At 40.8% G+C, this 22,118-nt stretch overlaps 1 protein-coding gene across 1 annotated transcript in view; it reads right to left on the bottom strand.

Annotated features, from left to right (window-relative positions):
* Positions 1 to 536: 536 nt before the first annotated feature.
* ctif (CBP80/20-dependent translation initiation factor) overlaps positions 537 to 22,118 on the bottom strand; it is a 32,627-nt gene continuing 11,045 nt past the window's right edge. The window contains exons 3-9 of the mRNA XM_079487012.1: positions 20,581 to 20,657; positions 18,514 to 18,657; positions 16,432 to 16,894; positions 16,037 to 16,336; positions 14,013 to 14,168; positions 5,862 to 5,915; positions 537 to 4,378 (exon numbers count right to left, since the gene is read on the bottom strand). Coding sequence (XP_079343138.1) covers positions 4,163 to 4,378; positions 5,862 to 5,915; positions 14,013 to 14,168; positions 16,037 to 16,336; positions 16,432 to 16,894; positions 18,514 to 18,657; positions 20,581 to 20,657 — 1,410 coding nt within the window. The 3' untranslated portion in view covers positions 537 to 4,162. The remainder of the gene's footprint in view (positions 4,379 to 5,861; positions 5,916 to 14,012; positions 14,169 to 16,036; positions 16,337 to 16,431; positions 16,895 to 18,513; positions 18,658 to 20,580; positions 20,658 to 22,118) is intronic.

The raw sequence follows: 22,118 nt of genomic DNA, 5'->3' as shown, positions 1-22,118 counted from the left end.
CCACTGAATGTTAAACTGTGTAACAACTTCTGCTCGTCTGTTACATTTTCTCAGATTCTGAGTTTGCACATTTGTTTCTGGTGGTAATGGTATGAAAGAACTCAAATGAATAAAGCAGTTTCATAGAATGACCCAGTAAAGAGTAATGCAGTATATATCATGGGCTATTGTGAGATACACAGTACATATCCCCCCACACACGCGCGCAGACACACACGCACACGCACGCAGACACACACACACACACAAGCACACTTTCTCACTGCAGGTAGCTGCTTTTTGAACAGCTGTCAGAATTGTGTGTGTAGCAGCTGCTGGGAGCACCCAGCTGTGTGTGTGTGTGTGTGTGTGTGTGTGTGTCAACACACACACGGACAATTTATCACAACCTTGGGGATGGACAGGGATGGGAGGCATAAACACACACAAACAGTTTACATCTGGGTACATCGCTAATAACATCCATAATATTGTGTAGTAGTTTACATTATAATATAATGTTTACATAAGTGGAAATAACACTACTTAAGCATAGATGAGTAATGATAATTTAACTTTATAAACTTCACTTGAAATACATTTTTAAATGTGTGATAAATGTGTGACTTTTTTTGAAAACACAAAGGTTTCGTTCAACATTGCAAAACTGATCAAGATGCAGACAGAACCTTATCATTTTAAACTAAAGTTTTTGACAAAGAGCAAAAATAAAACTAGCTGAATAATTTTCATTCATAAAACACTGTTTTAGACCTTAAGCTGCTTGATAAACGGCAAGAGAACATTTCAGTGTAAATGAAGAGTTTGGTTCCAAAATGAGATTCTCTGTTTTGCTATTATTCAAGTGTCTTGTTTTTTATTATGTCATCATGTTTTTCTTGTGTTAGTTAGTTGTATATTTTTAAGTTATTATGACTTAAAATAAAAAACAACTGCAGTTTGATTGATATTCAATGGAATGCACAATAAAAAACAAAAAATAATTCATGTAGGTTTTTAAAACAAATAAAGTTGAAATGTTATGAAAATGTAAGTCGGATTTTAGATGAAGGTTAAGAAAACATTCCCTCAAAACAGAAAATCAGAAAACCCTTCAGAACATAAATCTGGTAGTTGGGATGACAACTCAATCACATCAATTCCAACCTTACAGATGCGGGCACAAAAGAAATATAAACCAAGTAAGAACCATTCAAAACGCAAGTACTCCATTTAACACCCCTTCTCTATTTATTTTCATTTGCATAAAAACATTCTACTGACATCATTTAATAAGCCCAAATCTACAGTCGGCTCAGCTGACAGAGGTCTCACACCTGCTCTAGAAGATGCATTCAACAGTCTGACGGCTCACAACACTGAAAGGGTCAAAGGGTACGAGAGAGCCTAAAACACGACCTTAAAACCCTGTCAACATCACCCGCAAACAGATCCATACCAGATCAAAAATATAAAAACAACAATGAACTTATGATTTAAAAACACACACTCACAAAGATGTGTTATACACGGTGTGTGTGTGTGTATGACATCACTCTGTACAGGTGAATCTTACATAGTTACATTTCACCCCAAAATCATGAAATTACATTTTGCTAAAGAAAAGCCTGTTATGGTGCCATTGACACATTTTTATTAAAACAATAAACGATTTCCCAAATATGAGAAGAATGCTAAAGTGTTCCTACATTACGGTAATATTCAACCTTTAATTTATAGTACAATACATGAAGAACTGTGTTTTAATCAGAAAATAAAAAATGGAATAAAGAGAATATAAGAGAACAATGTAAAACATACAATCACATTGTGGTCATGAGAATCTCATGGCACGTTGTCATAGAAATGTCAAACGTTGTGCGAAAATCAGGCTTTAGGTCTTTTATGCAAAATGTAATTTTGGGGTGAAGTTTGACCCGGCGTGTTTTTGTAAGTGTGCGTTCTTCACATTTAGATTCTTGATGCAAGACAAAACGTACAGAAAAGTCCAAAGCTGCCAGAACGTCTGAGGTTCTGCTCGTGTTTCCTTCAATAATTCACTATAGCTGGAGGCCACCAACTAACATTTCCTATGTTCCATATTCATATGCCGTTTACAAGATTACATATAGCTTATATAGAACAAGATGACTGGCTTGTGTTAACTCAATATCATAATGCACACAGTCACCAAAGCCAGAGAAATCGACACTTAATAGCTTTATATATAATGTTAAAAGATTTTATCACCATCAAATTTGTTAAAAGTAAATGGTTTAATGGTTAAATAGAACGACCACGGCAAATGGCTTTTATACTTAACAGCCAATTTAATTTTCATTCATGCGTAATCTTTTATATTTTTCTATTGAGCAAGCCGAACGCCGCAGGGCAATAAAAAACTCCTCTGTTCTTTCAATCTCCAACTAAAGATTCAACATTAAACGCACATGGGTTTGAAGGCCACTGTTTTCTCCCAAAATCATTTAGAATCTAAAATTCATCCTAGCGAGAAATGTTTAACATTCAAAATCTTCTACAACCCATGTCGCTTTAACATACACATTTCTCTCTCTCCCATTTTTTAAAGCAACCGCCTTAAAACAGTGCAAAACAAAATGAATCCTGTGCAACGGATCTACGGCTAAAACACTGGACCTCATTCATCAAAACAGCATTACTGTCGAAATTGCTTATACATAAACAACATTAAATACCAGAAAAATAAAATATTGTCATAAAAATCAATAAAAATGGATGTATCAACAATTTCCATAGAAATCTGTTCTGCACATTAGTTTGTAAAAGCATTCTTTTCAAATCGTTGCTTTGAATTTTTCAAAAAATGTACTCACTAATGCTTTAACACACATGAATGAGGCCTATAACACACGTTCTTTATAAAAAATGCAATAAAAGAAAAAATAATAACATTAACGATGCATAATATTAAGACACTATAACACATTATAAACAGGGACGAGAGGCCGCTAGTGGACGTGGCCCACAACAACAACAACAACAACAAACAAAACAGAAAACTCAAGAGATCTGATAGATCATGTGGAGAATCAGATCACTTTCTGTTGAACCTCACAAACACACACTGGAGGAAGATCTGTGTGCGTGTGTGTGTGTGTCTAAGCCTTTCAGAGTCTTGCAGCCATCTGCCGTGTGTGAGGGTCTATGACAAAAGAAGGTCTAGTTCTTTGGAGCTGATGTGACCCCAGCTGGACACCCCTGTGGGGCGATGGCGTGCTCCTAACACCCGAGGGGTTTGGATGGATGGATGGATGGAGCTCAGCCCCCGGGCTTCTAAACTGTCTGGAGATTCAACCTGTACTGCCCTTTGCTTAATAATTCATCGCTGTGAGGACGAATCACAGGGAAGATGTCATGATGCCACATTTTACGACAAAATCATCGAAGAAATGAAAAATTATTCTTTTCAAAACAAAAACTAAGCCGGTTTCTCTTTTCAGGTTTTTCATCACAACATAAATATTTCATTACAATATCTTAACTATTATTAACAAAAGAAATCTCATTCTCATTATTGTACTGAAAAAAAATATATGTCTTTAATTTATTCATAATAAAACGTATAATATATGATTATAAAATGATAAAAGTATTTGATGTGAACAGTAAAACATTACTGCATTACAGTACCATTGTGAATGATCTGAATATAAAAAATAAGTAAGGTAAAAAAGCATTGCAACCATGAGAAACAAAATTCAGGCTTCATTTTCCTATTTTAAAATAACACATTTCTTTTGCTTTTGCTGTGAAATGTGCACCGTACATCTTTTTTGTAATCATTCCGTTTCATTGACGCTTTTAAAACACACACACACACACACCGACCGACCGACTGTCTGTCTGCGTGTGTAATGACCGTCTGGTTTCCAGTCCATATGTCTGGATTTACTCATGAATATGCAGGTCTGACGTGAAAATAAATACATATTCATTTCCATCTGCATATTTTACCCTTTGAACTCTGACCCTTTGGCCAACCCCCATCCCATAATGCCCCTCTCATCCGTGTTTCTGTCATCTGTCTGTTGGCGTGTGTATGCGTGTTCTGCGGCCATACAGCGTGTCCGTGGCCTCCAGTGGTTTGTTTGAAAGTTATTGTGATGGTTGCGCACTCGTAAGCATGGCCGTCACGATTCCATCACGCTGTGAGTTTCTGGATGGTTCTGTTGTAGTAAGCGGTGGTCAGCGCCTCCAGCGGGCTCCAGCGGTGAGCGTGGAGCTCGATGACCTCCATCAGAAGTGAACGTGTCAGCTGGGACTCGGACGGACACAACATTTTATCCCTCACGGCGGCCAGCAGCTGGGTCATCATCTCCGGCAGCTGATCCTCCAACAAGCGTCCGGTGCTCTGGAGCTACGACATCAGGACATTCATTTATTTGAGAATAACACCAAATTTTCTTTTAAGCCAGATACACTGAAGCGAGACGAGAGGAAATAAGACACACTCAAGCCAGAGGAGGGGTCAGAGGTCAACTGCAGGGAGGGGGAGAGAGACAGATGCTGGTCTGTGTGTGAGAGAGAGAGAGAGACAGAAAGAGACAAAGAGAGAGGAGATGGAGGCAGTCTGTCTGACTGATACGACATCTACTCATTTACTCGCTGGATGGAGACAAACATGAGCTGTGATGGAGGTCTGATGGTCTGTGTTTGTTTCTGCAGACAGGAGGTCAAACGCTCTTTAAGATGCCGCTGACCTGACTGGAATGTTTTGATAACGCACTATAAGCATCAGGGCTGTACAATGACGAATCAACTCGATTAAAAAAGGGTAACACTAATGTTCAATGTAGACAGTTGCGAAAATAAAAAAAGAGAAGAAAATCTACGATTCAAAAGATGAATTGTGCATTGTGTTGAGGAACATAGATTTGGAGATCTGGGGACAGATTCACGAAAACAAGACATAAGATTGTTCATATAATGAATTATTTATATGACGTTCGTAAAAATTTTCCTAAGTGCGATTCTCAAACATTTCTTAAAACGTCCTAAAATAATTCATAAGAACATTGTAATCTTTGTCGTAAGAATAAAATAATATAACAGTTAATCTAATTAACTTAATGTGTATAACAAAAACATTGCTTTCTAACATATACTGTAATACTGCCTATATACAGCGTATATACTGCATATTAGCATGTGATGTGTTGGCAAGAATTAAATGTTAGCAAGAATACAAATATACTCATTATAATAAATACTTCTTGTGGTTTACCACGGCATAATACTTGTGACTCTCTCCGTTTCGAGTCAATTTGTCCCAGAATGATATTAAAAGCACCTTATCATTATGATATCAAAATAGAAATTCCTCAATCGTAAGTAAACCTCAAAATTATGATTCTCGCCCAATACAACACACGTCACATGTGAAACAACCAATACTTTCAGAGGACTTTCTGATCCTCTTCCATCGTGATCGATATAAACTTGCTCACACAGAGCCGATGTCTTGACTAGTAGCAGAACTAAAGCGTTTCTCAACATTTGCATCTAAAACCCCAAACACAGCCCCGCCGTACCCTTGAATCCTGAAAAGCCAAAACATTTGCCCTCTTAACTGATATCAGACATCGTTCATTGCTATCGGCTATTTATTCATCATAAGTTGATTAGGGAGTCTATTATTACAATGACTCATCGGTACATAAAAAGTGAATACTATAAGAGCCAAACTTATGTCAGACTTTTGATGATGCACCTGACCAAATTTAGCTTTTATCTACATAACATAGTGTGAGAGAGGACAGGAAGTGATGTGGGAGAGAGAAGGGGGGCAGGATCAGGAAAGGACCACACTCTACAGTTTGACACGAGTTTTAACAACATACCTCCATTGAACAGCATAAAACAGCATCCTCCTTCACATCAGGAGACTCAAGGAGCTAAACACACAGAGAGAGAGAGAGAGAGAGAGAACAGTTAGCTCAAGAGAGACCATCACAAATCCAAAAAATGACATTTATCAATTATTTTGTTGAGCTTAATGCCCAGCACTGAACAGATAAAATCAGAAAATGTACAATTCTGACAGTTACATTAAATATTAAACCGAGGTGACCCGACGTGAAACCAGCACAACTTGGACGACAGATACAACTTCATAATACACAAATATTTCAGGAGGGAAAAATGTGATTGAACAGCCATTGCTGTTAATTCAGCCGTATATACATAACACACACCTTCATACAGATCATTCTTTCATTTCACTTTTCCCTCAGAAACCACCAGCCGACAGATGCCAGCAACTGTTGAAAACCCACATGCACTCACACTCACACACACCCACACCCACACACACTCTGCTGAAAATGTGCATGCAGATACACACACACACACCTGAAAACGTGCATGCACACAAAATGCAGAAAACGTGCATGCACGTCCACACATACACAGACACACACACTGCTGAAAACGTGCATGCACGCACACATACACACACACAGAAACACACACACTGCTGAAAACGTGCATGCACGTCCACACATACACAGACACACACACACACTGCTGAAAACGTGTACGCACGCACACACTGCTGAAAACATGCACGCGCACACACACACACACACACACACACACACACAGCTGAAGACGTGAATGCACACACGCACCCACACTGCTGAAAACATGCATGCAAACACACACTACAGAAAACGTGCATGCACGCTCACACAATGCTGCAGACAAACATGCGCACACCCACACTGCTGAAAACGAGCACTCATACACACAAACACACTCTGCTGAAAATGTGCATGCAGATACACACACACACACACACCTGAAAACGTGCATGCACACACACACAGCTGAAAACATGCATGCACACACACTGCAGAAAACGTGCATGCACGTCCACACACTGCTGCAAACAAACATGCGCACACACACACTGCTGAAAATGCAAATGCACACACACACTGCCGAAAATAAGCATGCACACAAACCCTGTGAAAACAAACATGTACACACGCACTGCTGAAAACGTGCATGTACGCGCACACACACTGCTGAAAACAAGTATGAGCGCACACACACTGCTGAAAACACACATGCACGCATGCACATGCACGCACTCCTGAAAACACACATGCACGCACTCCTGAAAACACACATGCACGCATACACATACACGCACTCCTGAAAACACACATGCACGCATACACATACACGCAGTCCTGAAAACACACTTGCACGCATGCATATACACGCACTCCTGAAAACACACATGCACGCATACACGCACTCCTGAAAACACACATGCACGCATACACATACACGCACTCCTGAAAACACACATACACGCAGTCCTGAAAACACACATGCACGCATGCACATACACGCACTCCTGAAAACACACATGCACGCATACACATACACGCACTCCTGAAAACACACATGCACGCATACACATACACGCACTCCTGAAAACACACATGCACGCATACACATACACGCACTCCTGAAAACACACATGCACGCATACACATACACGCACTCCTGAAAACACACATGCACGCATACACATACACGCACTCCTGAAAACACACATGCACGCATGCACATACACGCACTCCTGAAAACACACATGCACGCATACACATACACGCACTCCTGAAAACACACATGCACGCATACACGCACTCCTGAAAACACACATGCACGCATACACATACACGCACTCCTGAAAACACACATACACGCACTCCTGAAAACACACATGCACGCATACACATACACGCAGTCCTGAAAACACACATGCACGCATATACATACACGCACTCCTGAAAACACACATACACGCAGTCCTGAAAACACACATGCACGCATGCACATACACGCACTCCTGAAAACACACATGCACGCATACACATACACGCACTCCTGAAAACACACATGCACGCATACACGCACTCCTGAAAACACACATGCACGCATACACATACACGCACTCCTGAAAACACACATGCACGCATACACATACACGCACTCCTGAAAACACACATGCACGCATACACATACACGCACTCCTGAAAACACACATGCACGCATATACATACACGCACTCCTGAAAACACACATACACGCAGTCCTGAAAACACACATGCACGCATGCACATACACGCACTCCTGAAAACACACATGCACGCATACACATACACGCACTCCTGAAAACACACATGCACGCATATACATACACGCACTCCTGAAAACACACATACACGCAGTCCTGAAAACACACATGCACGCATGCACATACACGCACTCCTGAAAACACACATGCACGCATACACATACACGCACTCCTGAAAACACACATGCACGCATACACGCACTCCTGAAAACACACATGCACGCATACACATACACGCACTCCTGAAAACACACATGCACGCATACACATACACGCACTCCTGAAAACACACATGCACGCATACACATACACGCACTCCTGAAAACACACATGCACGCATATACATACACGCACTCCTGAAAACACACATACACGCAGTCCTGAAAACACACATGCACGCATGCACATACACGCACTCCTGAAAACACACATGCACGCATACACATACACGCACTCCTGAAAACACACATGCACGCATACACGCACTCCTGAAAACACACATGCACGCATACACATACACGCACTCCTGAAAACACACATGCACGCATACACATACACGCAGTCCTGAAAACACACATGCACGCATGCACATACACGCAGTCCTGAAAACACACATGCACGCATGCACATACACGCACTCCTGAAAACACACATGCACATACGCGCACTCCTGAAAACACACATGCACGCATACACATACACGCACTCCTGAAAACACACATGCACGCATACACATACACGCACTCCTGAAAACACACATGCACGCATACACATACACGCACTCCTGAAAACACACATGCACGCATACACATACACGCAGTCCTGAAAACACACATACACGCATACACGCACTCCTGAAAACACACATACACGCATGCACATACACGCACTCCTGAAAACACACATGCACGCATACACATACACGCAGTCCTGAAAACACACATGCACGCATACACATACACGCAGTCCTGAAAACACACATGCACGCATGCACATAGACGCACTCCTGAAAACACACAGGCACGCGTACACATACACGCACTCCTGAAAACACACATGCACATACACGCACTCCTGAAAACACACATGCACGCATACACGCAGTCCTGAAAACACACATGCACGCATGCACATACACGCACTCCTGAAAACACACAGGCACGCATACACATACACGCAGTCCTGAAAACACACATGCACGCATACACATACACGCACTCCTGAAAACACACATGCACGCATACACATACACGCAGTCCTGAAAACACACATGCACGCATACACATACACGCAGTCCTGAAAACACACATGCACGCATGCACATAGACGCACTCCTGAAAACACACAGGCACGCGTACACATACACGCACTCCTGAAAACACACATGCACATACACGCACTCCTGAAAACACACATGCACATACACGCACTCCTGAAAACACACATGCACGCATACACATACACGCACTCCTGAAAACACACATGCACGCATGCACATACACGCACTCCTGAAAACACACATGCACGCATGCACATACACGCACTCCTGAAAACACACATGCACGCATGCACATACACGCACTCCTGAAAACACACATGCACGCATGCACATACACGCACTCCTGAAAACACACATGCACGCATGCACATACACGCACTCCTGAAAACACACATGCACATACGCGCACTCCTGAAAACACACATGCACGCATGCACATACACGCACTCCTGAAAACACACATGCACGCATGCACATACGCGCACTCCTGAAAACACACATACATACACAAACATACACAAACACAAATCCATACACAAACACACACTGCTGAAAACACACATACATACACAAACATACACACACAAATCCTTACACAAACACACACTGCTGAAAACACGCATACATACACAAACATACACACACAAATCCATACACAACACACACTGCTGAAAACACACATACATACACAAACATACACACACAAATCCATACACAAACACACACTGCTGAAAACACGCATACATACACAAACATACACACACAAATCCATACACAACACACACTGCTGAAAACACACATACATACACAAACATACACACACAAATCCATACACAAACACACACTGCTGAAAACACCCGTGCACACACTGCTCACACATAGACAGTACACGCTGCAACTGAGCATAATGCAAACTGATGAGGAATTAGGAAAAAAAACAATAAGATGTTTTTAAAGTAGAAATGATAAACCTCCCTAAATATAAATATGAAATATTTGAATGTCATTCCACATTTCTCCCACAATGCACTTCCATCGCTTCTTTGATGTAACCGAGCGTTTCACAGTGTTGTGACAGCAGTATTATAATCCTGAGGTCTGGTTTCTTTTCAGTAAAGGACGTGACTGTGTCACTAGACATTATGATGATGTAAGAATGTGCTTTTTGCTTCGACCAAAATGTGTGAAATTCTGATAAAATCACATCCAGGCATCCGCGGCTCACAGATTCATTCTTTAACTCACTCATGTCGAAACCTTCTTGTCTTTTACCTCAAAATATCTCACTGATGTCACAGAGCTGAAAAAAACGTCTTTACTGCAGGCGAGTGGACACAAAAAGCACGTACTGTATACAACAAAATCCATTTTTGTTTCCGATTCAATTGACATATAAACAAATCAAACTATTTCATATGAAAAGTGATTTGAAGATCTGATGTATAAACGTAAATGTAAGTCAGCGTAAATGTGGGCACACCCTGAGCTCACACTTGACTGTGCATACACACATTTGAAAGAAAAAAAACATGATTTTGTATCTATAAGCAAACAAGGTTTTGTTCCCGTGTACAGTATGTGTGTGTGTTGTGAGCTCTCGCCCCGGGTGTAATTTGGGAGGCAGTTCTCAGTGTGAGTCTATGTTTGTCTGAAGAGATCTAGTGAGATAACAAGCAGAACGCCGGGCGGGAAAATCAGTCAGGTAGTGACACAGAAGGCTCTTTGTAAGCCGGGGGGCTGCAGGGGCTCAACACACAGCGCTGATCAAAGACAACACCAGCGGCTCTGCTTACTGTCACACAACTGACAGCACCGGACCGGACGACACACTCGCACCCTCAGTATACATCACTGAAACATAACCGTACTAACCGTTACCACAACCACACCGACAACCGTCAGACGTGTATAAACCGGAGCAGTGTACACCGGAGCAGACGTGTATTAACACTGTTGACTTTAGGGGACACATTATACACCGTGCAACGCCTTTTCTCCTTCCTCTTAAGTACACTTAGAATCAAAGTTTCTTACACCAAAATACATTTGACATTAAACCTAAACTAAACGAGAAAATACATGTTTGCAATGAACTGAAACATTAATCTGAGAAACTAAACTCAAAATTAATTTAAACCTATAGCAATATTTAAAAAGTAAAGCAACTAAAGAACATAACAAAAATGCTAATCATTCATCTAAAATTATACTCAAATTATATATATATATATATATGAAAACTCGATTCTGATTGGCTGGAAGGTGTGCATTAAACCCTTTTACATTTAAAATGAACTGAAGAAAATACATATACGTATATTTATAAACATCAATAACAGCATTAACTTGGCAAATGACCACGGTATAAGCGAGATAATCCACAGCTAGCTGTGCGTTAAAGGACTTTAATGCACTTCATGGAGGCAACCACGTTTTTTTTAAAGTCAGCCTGTAAAACCAGCACAACCAGAAGATTTTCAAACAGCAACATTTCCATAGAATAGATTCTGCTCTCTGGAAAAGATATCGCAGGTCTGAATTCATAGCCTGGAGCGTTTGATGGACTGTAGATGTCTATAGGTGTCTGGAGAATTCAAACCCTGGTGGTCTCCAGTAATTACTGATGGGGTCTCTGTATGCCGGTCTCCAGGGTAACGCTGCATAGATGTATATACACCATAATGACATCCCCAGAGAACAAGAGCACAGCTCACATTACACAAACCAGACCACAGGAACTCACAGAAACAACCTGAAACATTTAAAAAACTCATAACACACAGAATCCATAAATCCTTCAGTGTCAAACTTAATGCAAGTCCAACTGGAACTTTATCCTTAAGGCCTTAAAAAAAGCTCATTCATATTTTAGATTCACAATAAACTACAGTTAAGGGATATATTTCATTTTCCAACATTGACAGTTTCAAAAGAACTAAGTCTATCATTTATACTTTATTTTATTCGATAATGTGATCTACAGACCATTTCAGAAAAACCTCCGACGCCTGTCTTTTAACAGTTCACAAAATGTCAGGCAATTAGATTTCAGGCAAAACGAAAGTGCTTCTGGACAAGTGTTTGTTATTCTTGTGAAGGGGTCTACAATCTGTTCTTTAATAATCTATTCTTTCTATAATGGAGTCTTTATATACGCCGCTTTAGAAATCATAAACAAACAATACATCTCAATGATATAACATACAGAACCCAACATATATAATGCACGCTGCCCAATTCTACTTGAAATAAATAACAAAAACACATATTTCTGTCATTTCCCAAAACGCAATCCTTAGATGTTTTTAAATCAAGCCTTCTGCATTGCTGACTCATATCAAAACTATGCACAAAAAAAATGATGAATTTCTGCTAGACATGCAATGAATACGCACTTACAAACCCACACCACACAATGCAGCTCTCTTATATCAAAATCATAACTTTTCACGATGAATCTTTGGCAGCGTCACAATCTCACAACTACATGTTGTACAATAACGAACAGATTTTGGGTGTTTGCCCTGCGAACCCTGACGTTTTCCACCACTGAAGGTTTGAGAAGAGCAGTCCAACCCTTCAGTTCAAATGCAGAACAAACACACCCTCATAGCGGAGACATCTGGATCACCTGTAATTATCAAACCTGCTCCGCCGCCCACAAACACACACTTCACACCTGCCTGGGACAGGTCGCCGTGGAAACCAGTTGTGAGTGTCTCTTAAGACCTCCGGATGCTCAGGTCCGGACACGCCGAACGGGATGTTAATGTTAAACACATCAAAACATCATCTCACCCAAAGACTAAAACTGAAATGATCGATGGAAACTCTTATATGCATCGTGTGTGCATAGAAAAGTGCAGTTTGTGAGGAAAATACGACATTTTTGTTTATTTCATTGTTAAGATAAACTTTTTTGCTAACACGACCAAGCAAAAATTTAAATCACATCCTTTTTTAAATCATGAAAGATAAAACAAGGTACACCACATATTTTCATGTTTTCTATTCCACTTTATCTCACTCTTTCTCTTTAACTTTTCTCAGCTAATGCATTTATAGTACACATAACATTGAAATAGGAAGGAGAGAGAGAGAGAATTACACCTTTTTATTATTCAAAATGATTATTTCTCATTACTCAAACGTATTAAAACTATAGATATAGTGAAACTCTTCTGAAGCAGGTGAAATCCACATTTCAGGACACAATACAATCGAGTATATTTAAGTGGCCATTTTAATTTAAATGTTATGTTATAATAATTGTTGTATCATTATCATTATGTAATTATACTCAATTATATCAGATTACAGAATATCATTTTGACAATATGAGTGTACAAATAATGAGCATCTCTATTAAATAAACTTGATTCACACATCCTTAAAAAATACAACTTAACACACCCTTATTTACATAAACACCACAAAAACATACCGTAGCACTTCACTAAATATGCCAAAACGAACCAGAAGACTTGAACGACCACAAGGAGACCTTCACAGCAAACTGAAATGTTGTGTAGCGTGTTGTTGTTGTGTGTTGTCGTGTACCTCTCTTAAGCAGGAGTAGATGGGGCACACAAGCACTCTGAACGGCTCTCCAGCGCTGCTTCTCATCGTGCCAAACACTTCACACAGAAACGTAATGAAGCCCAACCAGCTCTCCACATCCGTCTGCCGCAACACATCACGTCGCGTGAAGTCTCTCTGGAGACAAAGAGAAAGAGACCTGTAAACACACGGAACACACACCTCACCTGGAAACATAAAAGGTGGCGTTTAGATGTTTTTATCAGATTCATTTTCATGCCTGAGCTTGTCGCAATGCATTCTGGGAACGTCTTATCAGTGGGCACATATTCAACTCCACATCCAGTCCGTCTTGTCTATGTCTACAGCATCCCTATGATGACTACAAATACGGTCTCGCTGACAGATTTTTACTATGATCACGACTTCAGCTTTCTCAACCTGCACCGAACCTGTCGACTTCGGAATGAACGGAGCGCTGAATTATTTATAGTGGCGAGACATCCGAGTGCAAAAATCTGCCCTCGTGCTTTCTGTCTCTGAGAACAAGAACAGATAGATGGGTTCGCTTGTACCATTTTCGATGTGCTGATTAATTACATTACATTTATTGTATTTGCTGGAAAGTTTGATATTCACCAGAGATAAATGTAAAGACGAAATTGGAAGACGCTATTGTGTCAGACGAGTAGACAAAAACACCAAGGCAATATAAAATATATTTCATTCTTGACTAAAAAATCACTTCAGGAAATAATGAATGTGTTACTTTAATACATTATTGCTCGGATAACAAACTATACTACCTTGAAATATTACCAGCAAGAACAATACACAGTAAGAGACAATTATCCTCAAAATAACATCACACAGTGGATTGATATTCTGAATCACACACACACAACTGTTTGCAGGTGGTCTGCGTCTGCGCAGACGTGTCCTCTCGTGGCCGCAGCTCAATTACATAATCCTGTCAGAGCGTCTGGAACAGCGTCTGCTCAAACGTCAAACGGGTGAGAGAGAGCCGGTTTACACGAGGACCAACAGTCACGCTGGCTTTAAAATACGCAAAGAAACGCTGAGAGCTGAAGCTAGGAAATCATTTTCATGAATTGATTTGGCATCATTTGGTGTTTGAGATTGCAGTGTGTTTGTGTGTGTGTTTGCGTGTTGCGAAGCGGAAGAAACAGGGATGAAGTTCTGATGTCAAACCCCACAAAGAGAAATTAGTCGAACACTCACTTCCTAAAAACAATGACAAAACACTGCAGCTTCACCGCCGACACCACAGTACAGACAGTCTGACCTGAGACGAACAAAGACAGACAGCGGTGTGTGTGTGTGTGTGTGTGCAAGAGAGCTGATGTTGTAAAAGAACGTTTCGGGTTGAACACAAGTTGAACCACAGAGAACACATTTGACACGCTCTCTGAAGGCTTTACAAAGAAAACTGCACTTATGATGGAAATGAGTCTCATTTTGGAGATATTTTTTAAAGGCATCTATATTTGTTTTAAATAAATTAAAAAAATGTACAAATAATATTAATCTAACTGCAGTTGAGTTGTTTTGATCAGCTAATAATAACAAAACACTGTATATATACAACACAATAATAACGTAATAAAACACGTAATCTTTTTGATTTTACAAATCATTTTGATTTGGAGGGTTATGTAAAAAATGTCTTTGTAGTAATCAATATTGCACCATGAATGCTGTTTGCATCATAAAACATCAGTTCATCCAATATAACAATTTTGTCATTATTTACAGCGAGAGAGAATGTTTGTTCATATTTATTAAACATTTAATTATCGATCGTATCAAAATGATCTTTCTTGACATTGAATGAGAAAGAGAGAAAGAGAAACTGAGGTCACAGAAGAGGAACTACAAAGTTCTGCGCAGGTGACATTTAGTGCCGCACGTTACCCAGAATTCCATTCTGGGTGATCATCACGTTGCCTGCTTACTCTCATAGGGCACTTCATACAAATATATACCAAACATTGAATTGAACTATAAACCGGAGGCATTCTCACCTGTAACATGTTGAGTAACAGAGAGCGGAATTTAGTGCCCTCCACCATGAACAGAGCCATCTTGTCACAGAGTTTGGCCGCAGTGGCCGCGAAGCTTCGATCGCTGACGGCTTTATGATAAATGGTGTGGACGATTTCGTTCAGAGTCTCTTCCGAGTCGGCCGAGCTCTGCGCCTCTTCCATGAACGCGGTGAGCTGAGCCTCCACTCCGCTTCTGTTGTTTCTCATGCTGTTCAGAATCTCTAACAATCGGTCCATTCGGTTCTGCTGGGGTCCGGCCGTCGCCACGGGAACATCCTCCTGTCAATCAGAAAATGACATGATGATGCACGCTCTCCAGGAATGAAAGTTATTCACAACGTTTTACATTACATTGAAAATGTACAAGAACACACCTTCTCTTTCAATCTCTTGCGGAGTCTCTCTTTAGAGGACTGCAGTAAACAGATCTTCCCAGCTTCTGTCTTTCCATCGTCCTCATTCTTCGGCTTCTGCTCTCTCACCGGCTCGTCCTTCACTGCTCTCTCTATCTGAGGCTCTGGCTCGTCCTGTTTCACATTCTCCATCTCTTTGGCATTACGTGTCAGGGGCCTGTCGGGCCCTTGACTGAAATTGTTCGTCTGGTGTTTTGGATGCTGGTGCCAGGGGCGGTTCTGGCTGTAGCCGTGATGCAGGCCGCCCTGACGCCCGCCCTGGTTCTGCTGTCTCTGGAAACCCCACCCCCCGTGCTTAGTGATGACACCTGATTGGTGGTCTGCATTGGGATGGTGCGTCTGATTGGGCGGCTGTTGCTGCTGCAGAGGATTCTGGGATTTCACACCAGCTCCTCCACCTCCTCCAGGTGGGCGCTGCTGTCTCCTGAAAGACATTTTCGAAAGCGTTACTCGTGAGTCTTTATTATTGTGAATGTACTTGGCGGTGATGTCACACATCAGCACGGACATCAAAGAGCAACACTGTGAAGAAATGTGACCTCTGTACCCTCGGCGGATAGTCTTTCTGTATGATTGACAGCTTTAGTGTAAGACATCACGGCGAGGTCACGTCTGACCGGAGCTTCTGGGGTTTTATGAGGGGTTCATTTTAAGGGACACACGCGAAACCCACTGAAGGACACGACGAGTGTGACATTCCTCAAGTTTACATGAGTCCACCCGTTACAACGTGACACGCACACGCCTTCAGCCTTTCACAGCATCAAAACATATTCCACCGATAACATTTAGCGTATCATTTCCCAACAATTTCTTACCTGGGCATGGATTTCTTTTATATTTCAATATTTTTGTTATGTGTAATGAAGCGTGAGACACACACATGTTCTTGATATGTTTCATGAGCTCACAGTCACGCGCGTCATGTTTCGCTCGAGACACAAGTTGACACGAGTGTTGAACAGGAGATGTTGTTCCAGTCCGCCCGCTCTTGGCTTCTCTCCACCGTGAGTGTGCGTGTGTTCTCTAATCTGTCCGGCTCTCATCGGGACACACTTAAAAGAGCACTCGAGTGCTCCTCACAAACTGACTCAATACTGTCCACACCCGCCGTCCCAGTTCTCATTTACACACACAGTTCCCAGAGAAAAGCTCTTATGTAAGCCGTGTGTTTGTTTTACCCCAGATAAACCCTGAGCTACAGATCCTTACCAAACACAACTCATAACATCTTCCAGTTACTGTGAAAACAAACCTAAACAACTTCACATTGAGAATGTATGGCAGGACCACTAACTTCAAAACTTCAAGCACATCCACAACATCATTTCTGCCCATGAACCTTCACTTCTGTTTATCAGGGAAAGTCAAACAAAAGCGGGTTTGATCATTCGCCAAACCAAATGTAAAATCTTCCCACTTTAACAGCCGTCATTCAGATGCTTCTCCGTGAATGTGCTGTAAAGGATTTCTAGATAGAAAACTCTTCTGTGACATCACAAGGCTTGTGATTCTTGTGAGACGGATTCTTTGATTGACAGGTAGAAAACGCCACAAAGGACCGTGGGATTGAACAGGTCGTGCCATGCAAAAAACTGAAACACCCGACATGGCTTACAGCACCTTTAAGGGGCAGTTCACACAAAAAAGAAATTCTGTCGTCATTCCAAACCTGTTTGAACAAAAAGAAAGATATTTGGAGGAATGTTAGCAATTCACTACCGCTGCACAAAATGAGACAGAAAGCAAACAGTTCTGGTCACCATTGACTGGCATTTACATTTTTCCTGCTATGGTAGTGAACGAGGTCCCGGAACTGCAAATTGCCAACATTCTTCCAAATATCTCTCTTTGTGCTCAGTTTTTATTTTTGGGTGAACCATTGTTCATTCATAATGTTGCAGTAATAAAATACTAAATCGACAGGATCCACACAGCTTTGGTGTGAACTTCAGCATTATGAGTCGAGTTCTGATCCGACGGCCGGCGAAGATTAAGCATCGCAAAGCACAAGTGATTCCTGGACCCGTTTGAGACACTGACCTGGACACTTGCCTCTTTCCCTCAGCTGACAGCTGTACGGTGAGCTGGTCCTGGGACGGCTCAGTTCGGCTACGGGTGCGACAGGGAGATGATGTGTGAATAAGGGAGGGATGGAGGATAAAAAGAGAACACAGACAGAGGGAACTACAAACAGGAGAAAGAAAAAAAGGATGAGTGAAACGGATGAAACAATAAATGAACTCATACAGGGAAAATAAAAAGTGTTTACTAAAACTAGAGAGAAACACACACTAACGTGAGGGCAACTACTATACGAATGAAGACTGCGGAAAGCAATGATGAGAAAGAACTAGTGAATGGAGGGGAATGAATTCTGTCTGAATGAAGTCATCAATCGTCCCTGAAGAAAGTACATCGCTCGTGTGCTTGTAAACTCTCTCTTCTGTTGTTCATTCAAAGATCAGATCAATTCTGTGAATCCAGTTTTGAGAAACTGTCCTGCTAGTGCGATCTGATTTAAACACAACCAAACATCCAGAACACATCACTGCATCACACTAGATACACACGACAGGGGTCACGAGAGATGTGCTTTCATTGATGCCATCACACAAGTTCTCGAAACAAAAATCATCTTAAAATGAAGACGGTTGTCTTAAATCTCAAAAGGTAAGATGTTCAACACACGTGTTTGGTTGTTTCACACGTGATGTGTGTTGAACATTTACCCGCCATTGAGGTATTTTTACATTGATATAATAATGATAAAGATTAGCTCCCTTACTTTAACTTTCATTATTAAAAAGGGGTGTTTTTTTCAGGGACGAAGCAAAACAGAGAGGGTCACAAATATTATGGAGTAGTAACACACAAAACGTGTTAGAATAAATATAATTTTCTAACGCTAACAAATAAAAGTTTATTGTAATGATGAATATATAGAGTTACCCCACGAGCAGGTGAGAGTAATCATTAATAAAGCATAAGTCACTTATATATATATATATATATATATATATATAGATGTTCTTAAGAAATCCCACTTACAAACTTCCTATAATTTATCTGAAGAATTTTAATTTATACTGGTGAATCCAGACCCTGATTCCTTATACTCAACGCGTCATTAATGAGGATTTATTCACCAAACACATGACATGTGCGTGTCTCTGTACACAAGATGTCATCAAAATATTCGTCAGCTCATAAATGTGACAGCTAAGACATCTCTATTCAGCAAACTAATCTATCCTTTCAACAACCAGAGAGAACGAGAGAGAGAGAGAAGCGGTCCTCTCTCGCAAAAGCAAAGCATTGTGGGTGGCCAATACCAGAAATCACAGGCTGAAACAGCTAGGGAATAAACAGGCCATGCATATTTGGATTTGAATTTTTCTTACACTTGCCGAATTCTTTCCTAATATAATGCAGTTAATACTACAATAAAGATTCAGCAATGGTGATGTTTGTCTAAGCAAATATGTCTTGAATGACCAAAAAAGCTTTTAGTTTCACCACAACTGACATCCAAGCAAAACCACAGTTTGAGGCGTCCATTAAAGGCCTCTAACAGAGAAAACAAGACGGTTGCCTTTATTCACAAACTGTATAAACCCAAACGAACACCCTTCACTAGAAAGTGAACAGATAAAACCCTCAAAACGCTTGAGCCCTTTGAAGTCATCCAGTCAGACATCAGATCAGCGAATGACGAGACCTTTCTCAGAGCGAACAAAGCCGCAAATAAAAGAGGGGTTTTGCTTTCTTTCACGCTCTTGCTCTCTGCTTTTCTTTTGCACTGAAGTTTAGACCAAAATATTTTCTTTTTCATGCCGTTTCTTAGCAACTGAGAACTGCAACCTTCCGATGACGTCCAGGCTAGAAAGAAAGAAAGTAAGCGCAAGTCGCTTTTCAGATTCAAAGTGAAGATTACGAGCGAGATGCAGAGATTTACTGTGCGTTTGACTCTGAACACAACAGAAACGTCTCTGACGGCCCGATGCTCTCATTCAAACTTCTGTGTGTTTCTGCTTTACGAGTCTCGTGTCAGCGTTCTGCGTCCGACGCCGACAGAACTTCATGTCAGCGATGTGTGACGTGACTCACCGACGGTCCGTTCTGCGTCTGCGAAACTGCTTTTTAGTGTGTGCGATATCAGCGTCATTCTGCAGCGGAGGAAAGACCTGCAGACACAGAGAGAGACCGTCACATATTCAATACCACAACGATGATGTCAGTTTACATAAACAACATTCAACAAGCTTGTGTCCTAAATTAGCATAAATTCAATCAAACTAATTTGAACATTATGTCAATAAATGAATAAGAGTACACAAAATACATTTCAAGACAAATTGTAATCACACTGTATTTACTCATAAAACATCAAAGTTTTGGAAATGCTCTCTGTCGAGGATTACAGGAGGTTAAAGCATCAAAGGCCAAATCACAGGATCTGGGAAACAACTAGTGGTGCATGATGGGTAATAAAACCCTAAAGTCTGACAACCCTCCATTTCACAGCGAAACGGAACATTCTTTAGCTGTGAGCAGCGGTGACACACACACACACACACGCTCGGGTTTGTGTTTCTTTCTATCCCCTCTGCTTAACCGAGTCTCTGAAGCCAAAACCACTGTATGCTGATTGGCTCGTTCTGATTGGACACAGATGTGGAGAGAGATTACTGTAATTGGCTGCTTTTCCTCATCGCCCGGTTAATAACGGCTCCTAACGTGAAACCGCGCCACCTCGTAACGACAGAACATCACAATCCGTCACACAAAAACAACAACACAAGCCAGTGTGGTAAACCCAAGGATCATTTCTGTGATTTTAACACATCCAATGTTTATTTAGATTTTAATAGATTGTGTTTCAAAATGTCATTTAATTTCTGAGCATTAAACAAGACCCCTGCTAATAAATTAATATAAGAGGATTTTTTGTAATGGAACATTTAAAAAAAAATCTTGTACATTTGTAGTCTCTTTCTGTAAATTTGAAGTTTTGTACCGTAAAAGTAATTTTGTTTAAAACTACCGTTTTCATACAGCGTAGTGTTTGATGTTTTATTTGTGTCTTGTTAAAATAGTGAATTAATTTCTGCATACAAATGAAACTTGGACAGCCACTTGAACGAGTGTACTGTACTTACTGTAAACACATGCATTAAACTAAATAAATTGTTAACGAAGAACCAATTGTTCAGCTTTATTTATGCTGCGCAAACCGTTTGCAAGATTGGTGTGAAAGAATGATTTCATCATGTGGCAAAAAACTAAACTTACACATAAACTTCCTAAAAACACAAAGAATCGTTCAGGAAGCGAAAGTCATTAAACTCTTCCGATTTTGAATTTCCAAAAACACAGACGTAGACAGAAATACAGAAGCTTCTGAAATGGAAACCGAGCTCAAATGATTGTACAACGTCAGAACATCAGTTTGTTTGAAATCAAGCAGCGCTTGTTTTGTTTTTTAAATGTGAAACAAAATGAAGGAGCGTGTTTATCCCGCGTGTGAGTGAGCACAGATCAAAGCCGCTGAAACACACAGTTTTGGATGTCCTGCTGAGTGTGACCTTGACCCACAGGCAGCGGACCTTCGGTCGGCGCGCAGACGTGACTGCGGAGGGCGGGGG

This window comes from Barbatula barbatula, assembly GCF_947034865.1.
Source record: "Barbatula barbatula genome assembly, chromosome: 22".
NCBI lineage: Eukaryota > Metazoa > Chordata > Actinopteri > Cypriniformes > Nemacheilidae > Barbatula > Barbatula barbatula.
This window is presented reverse-complemented; position numbering and strand designations above follow the sequence as displayed.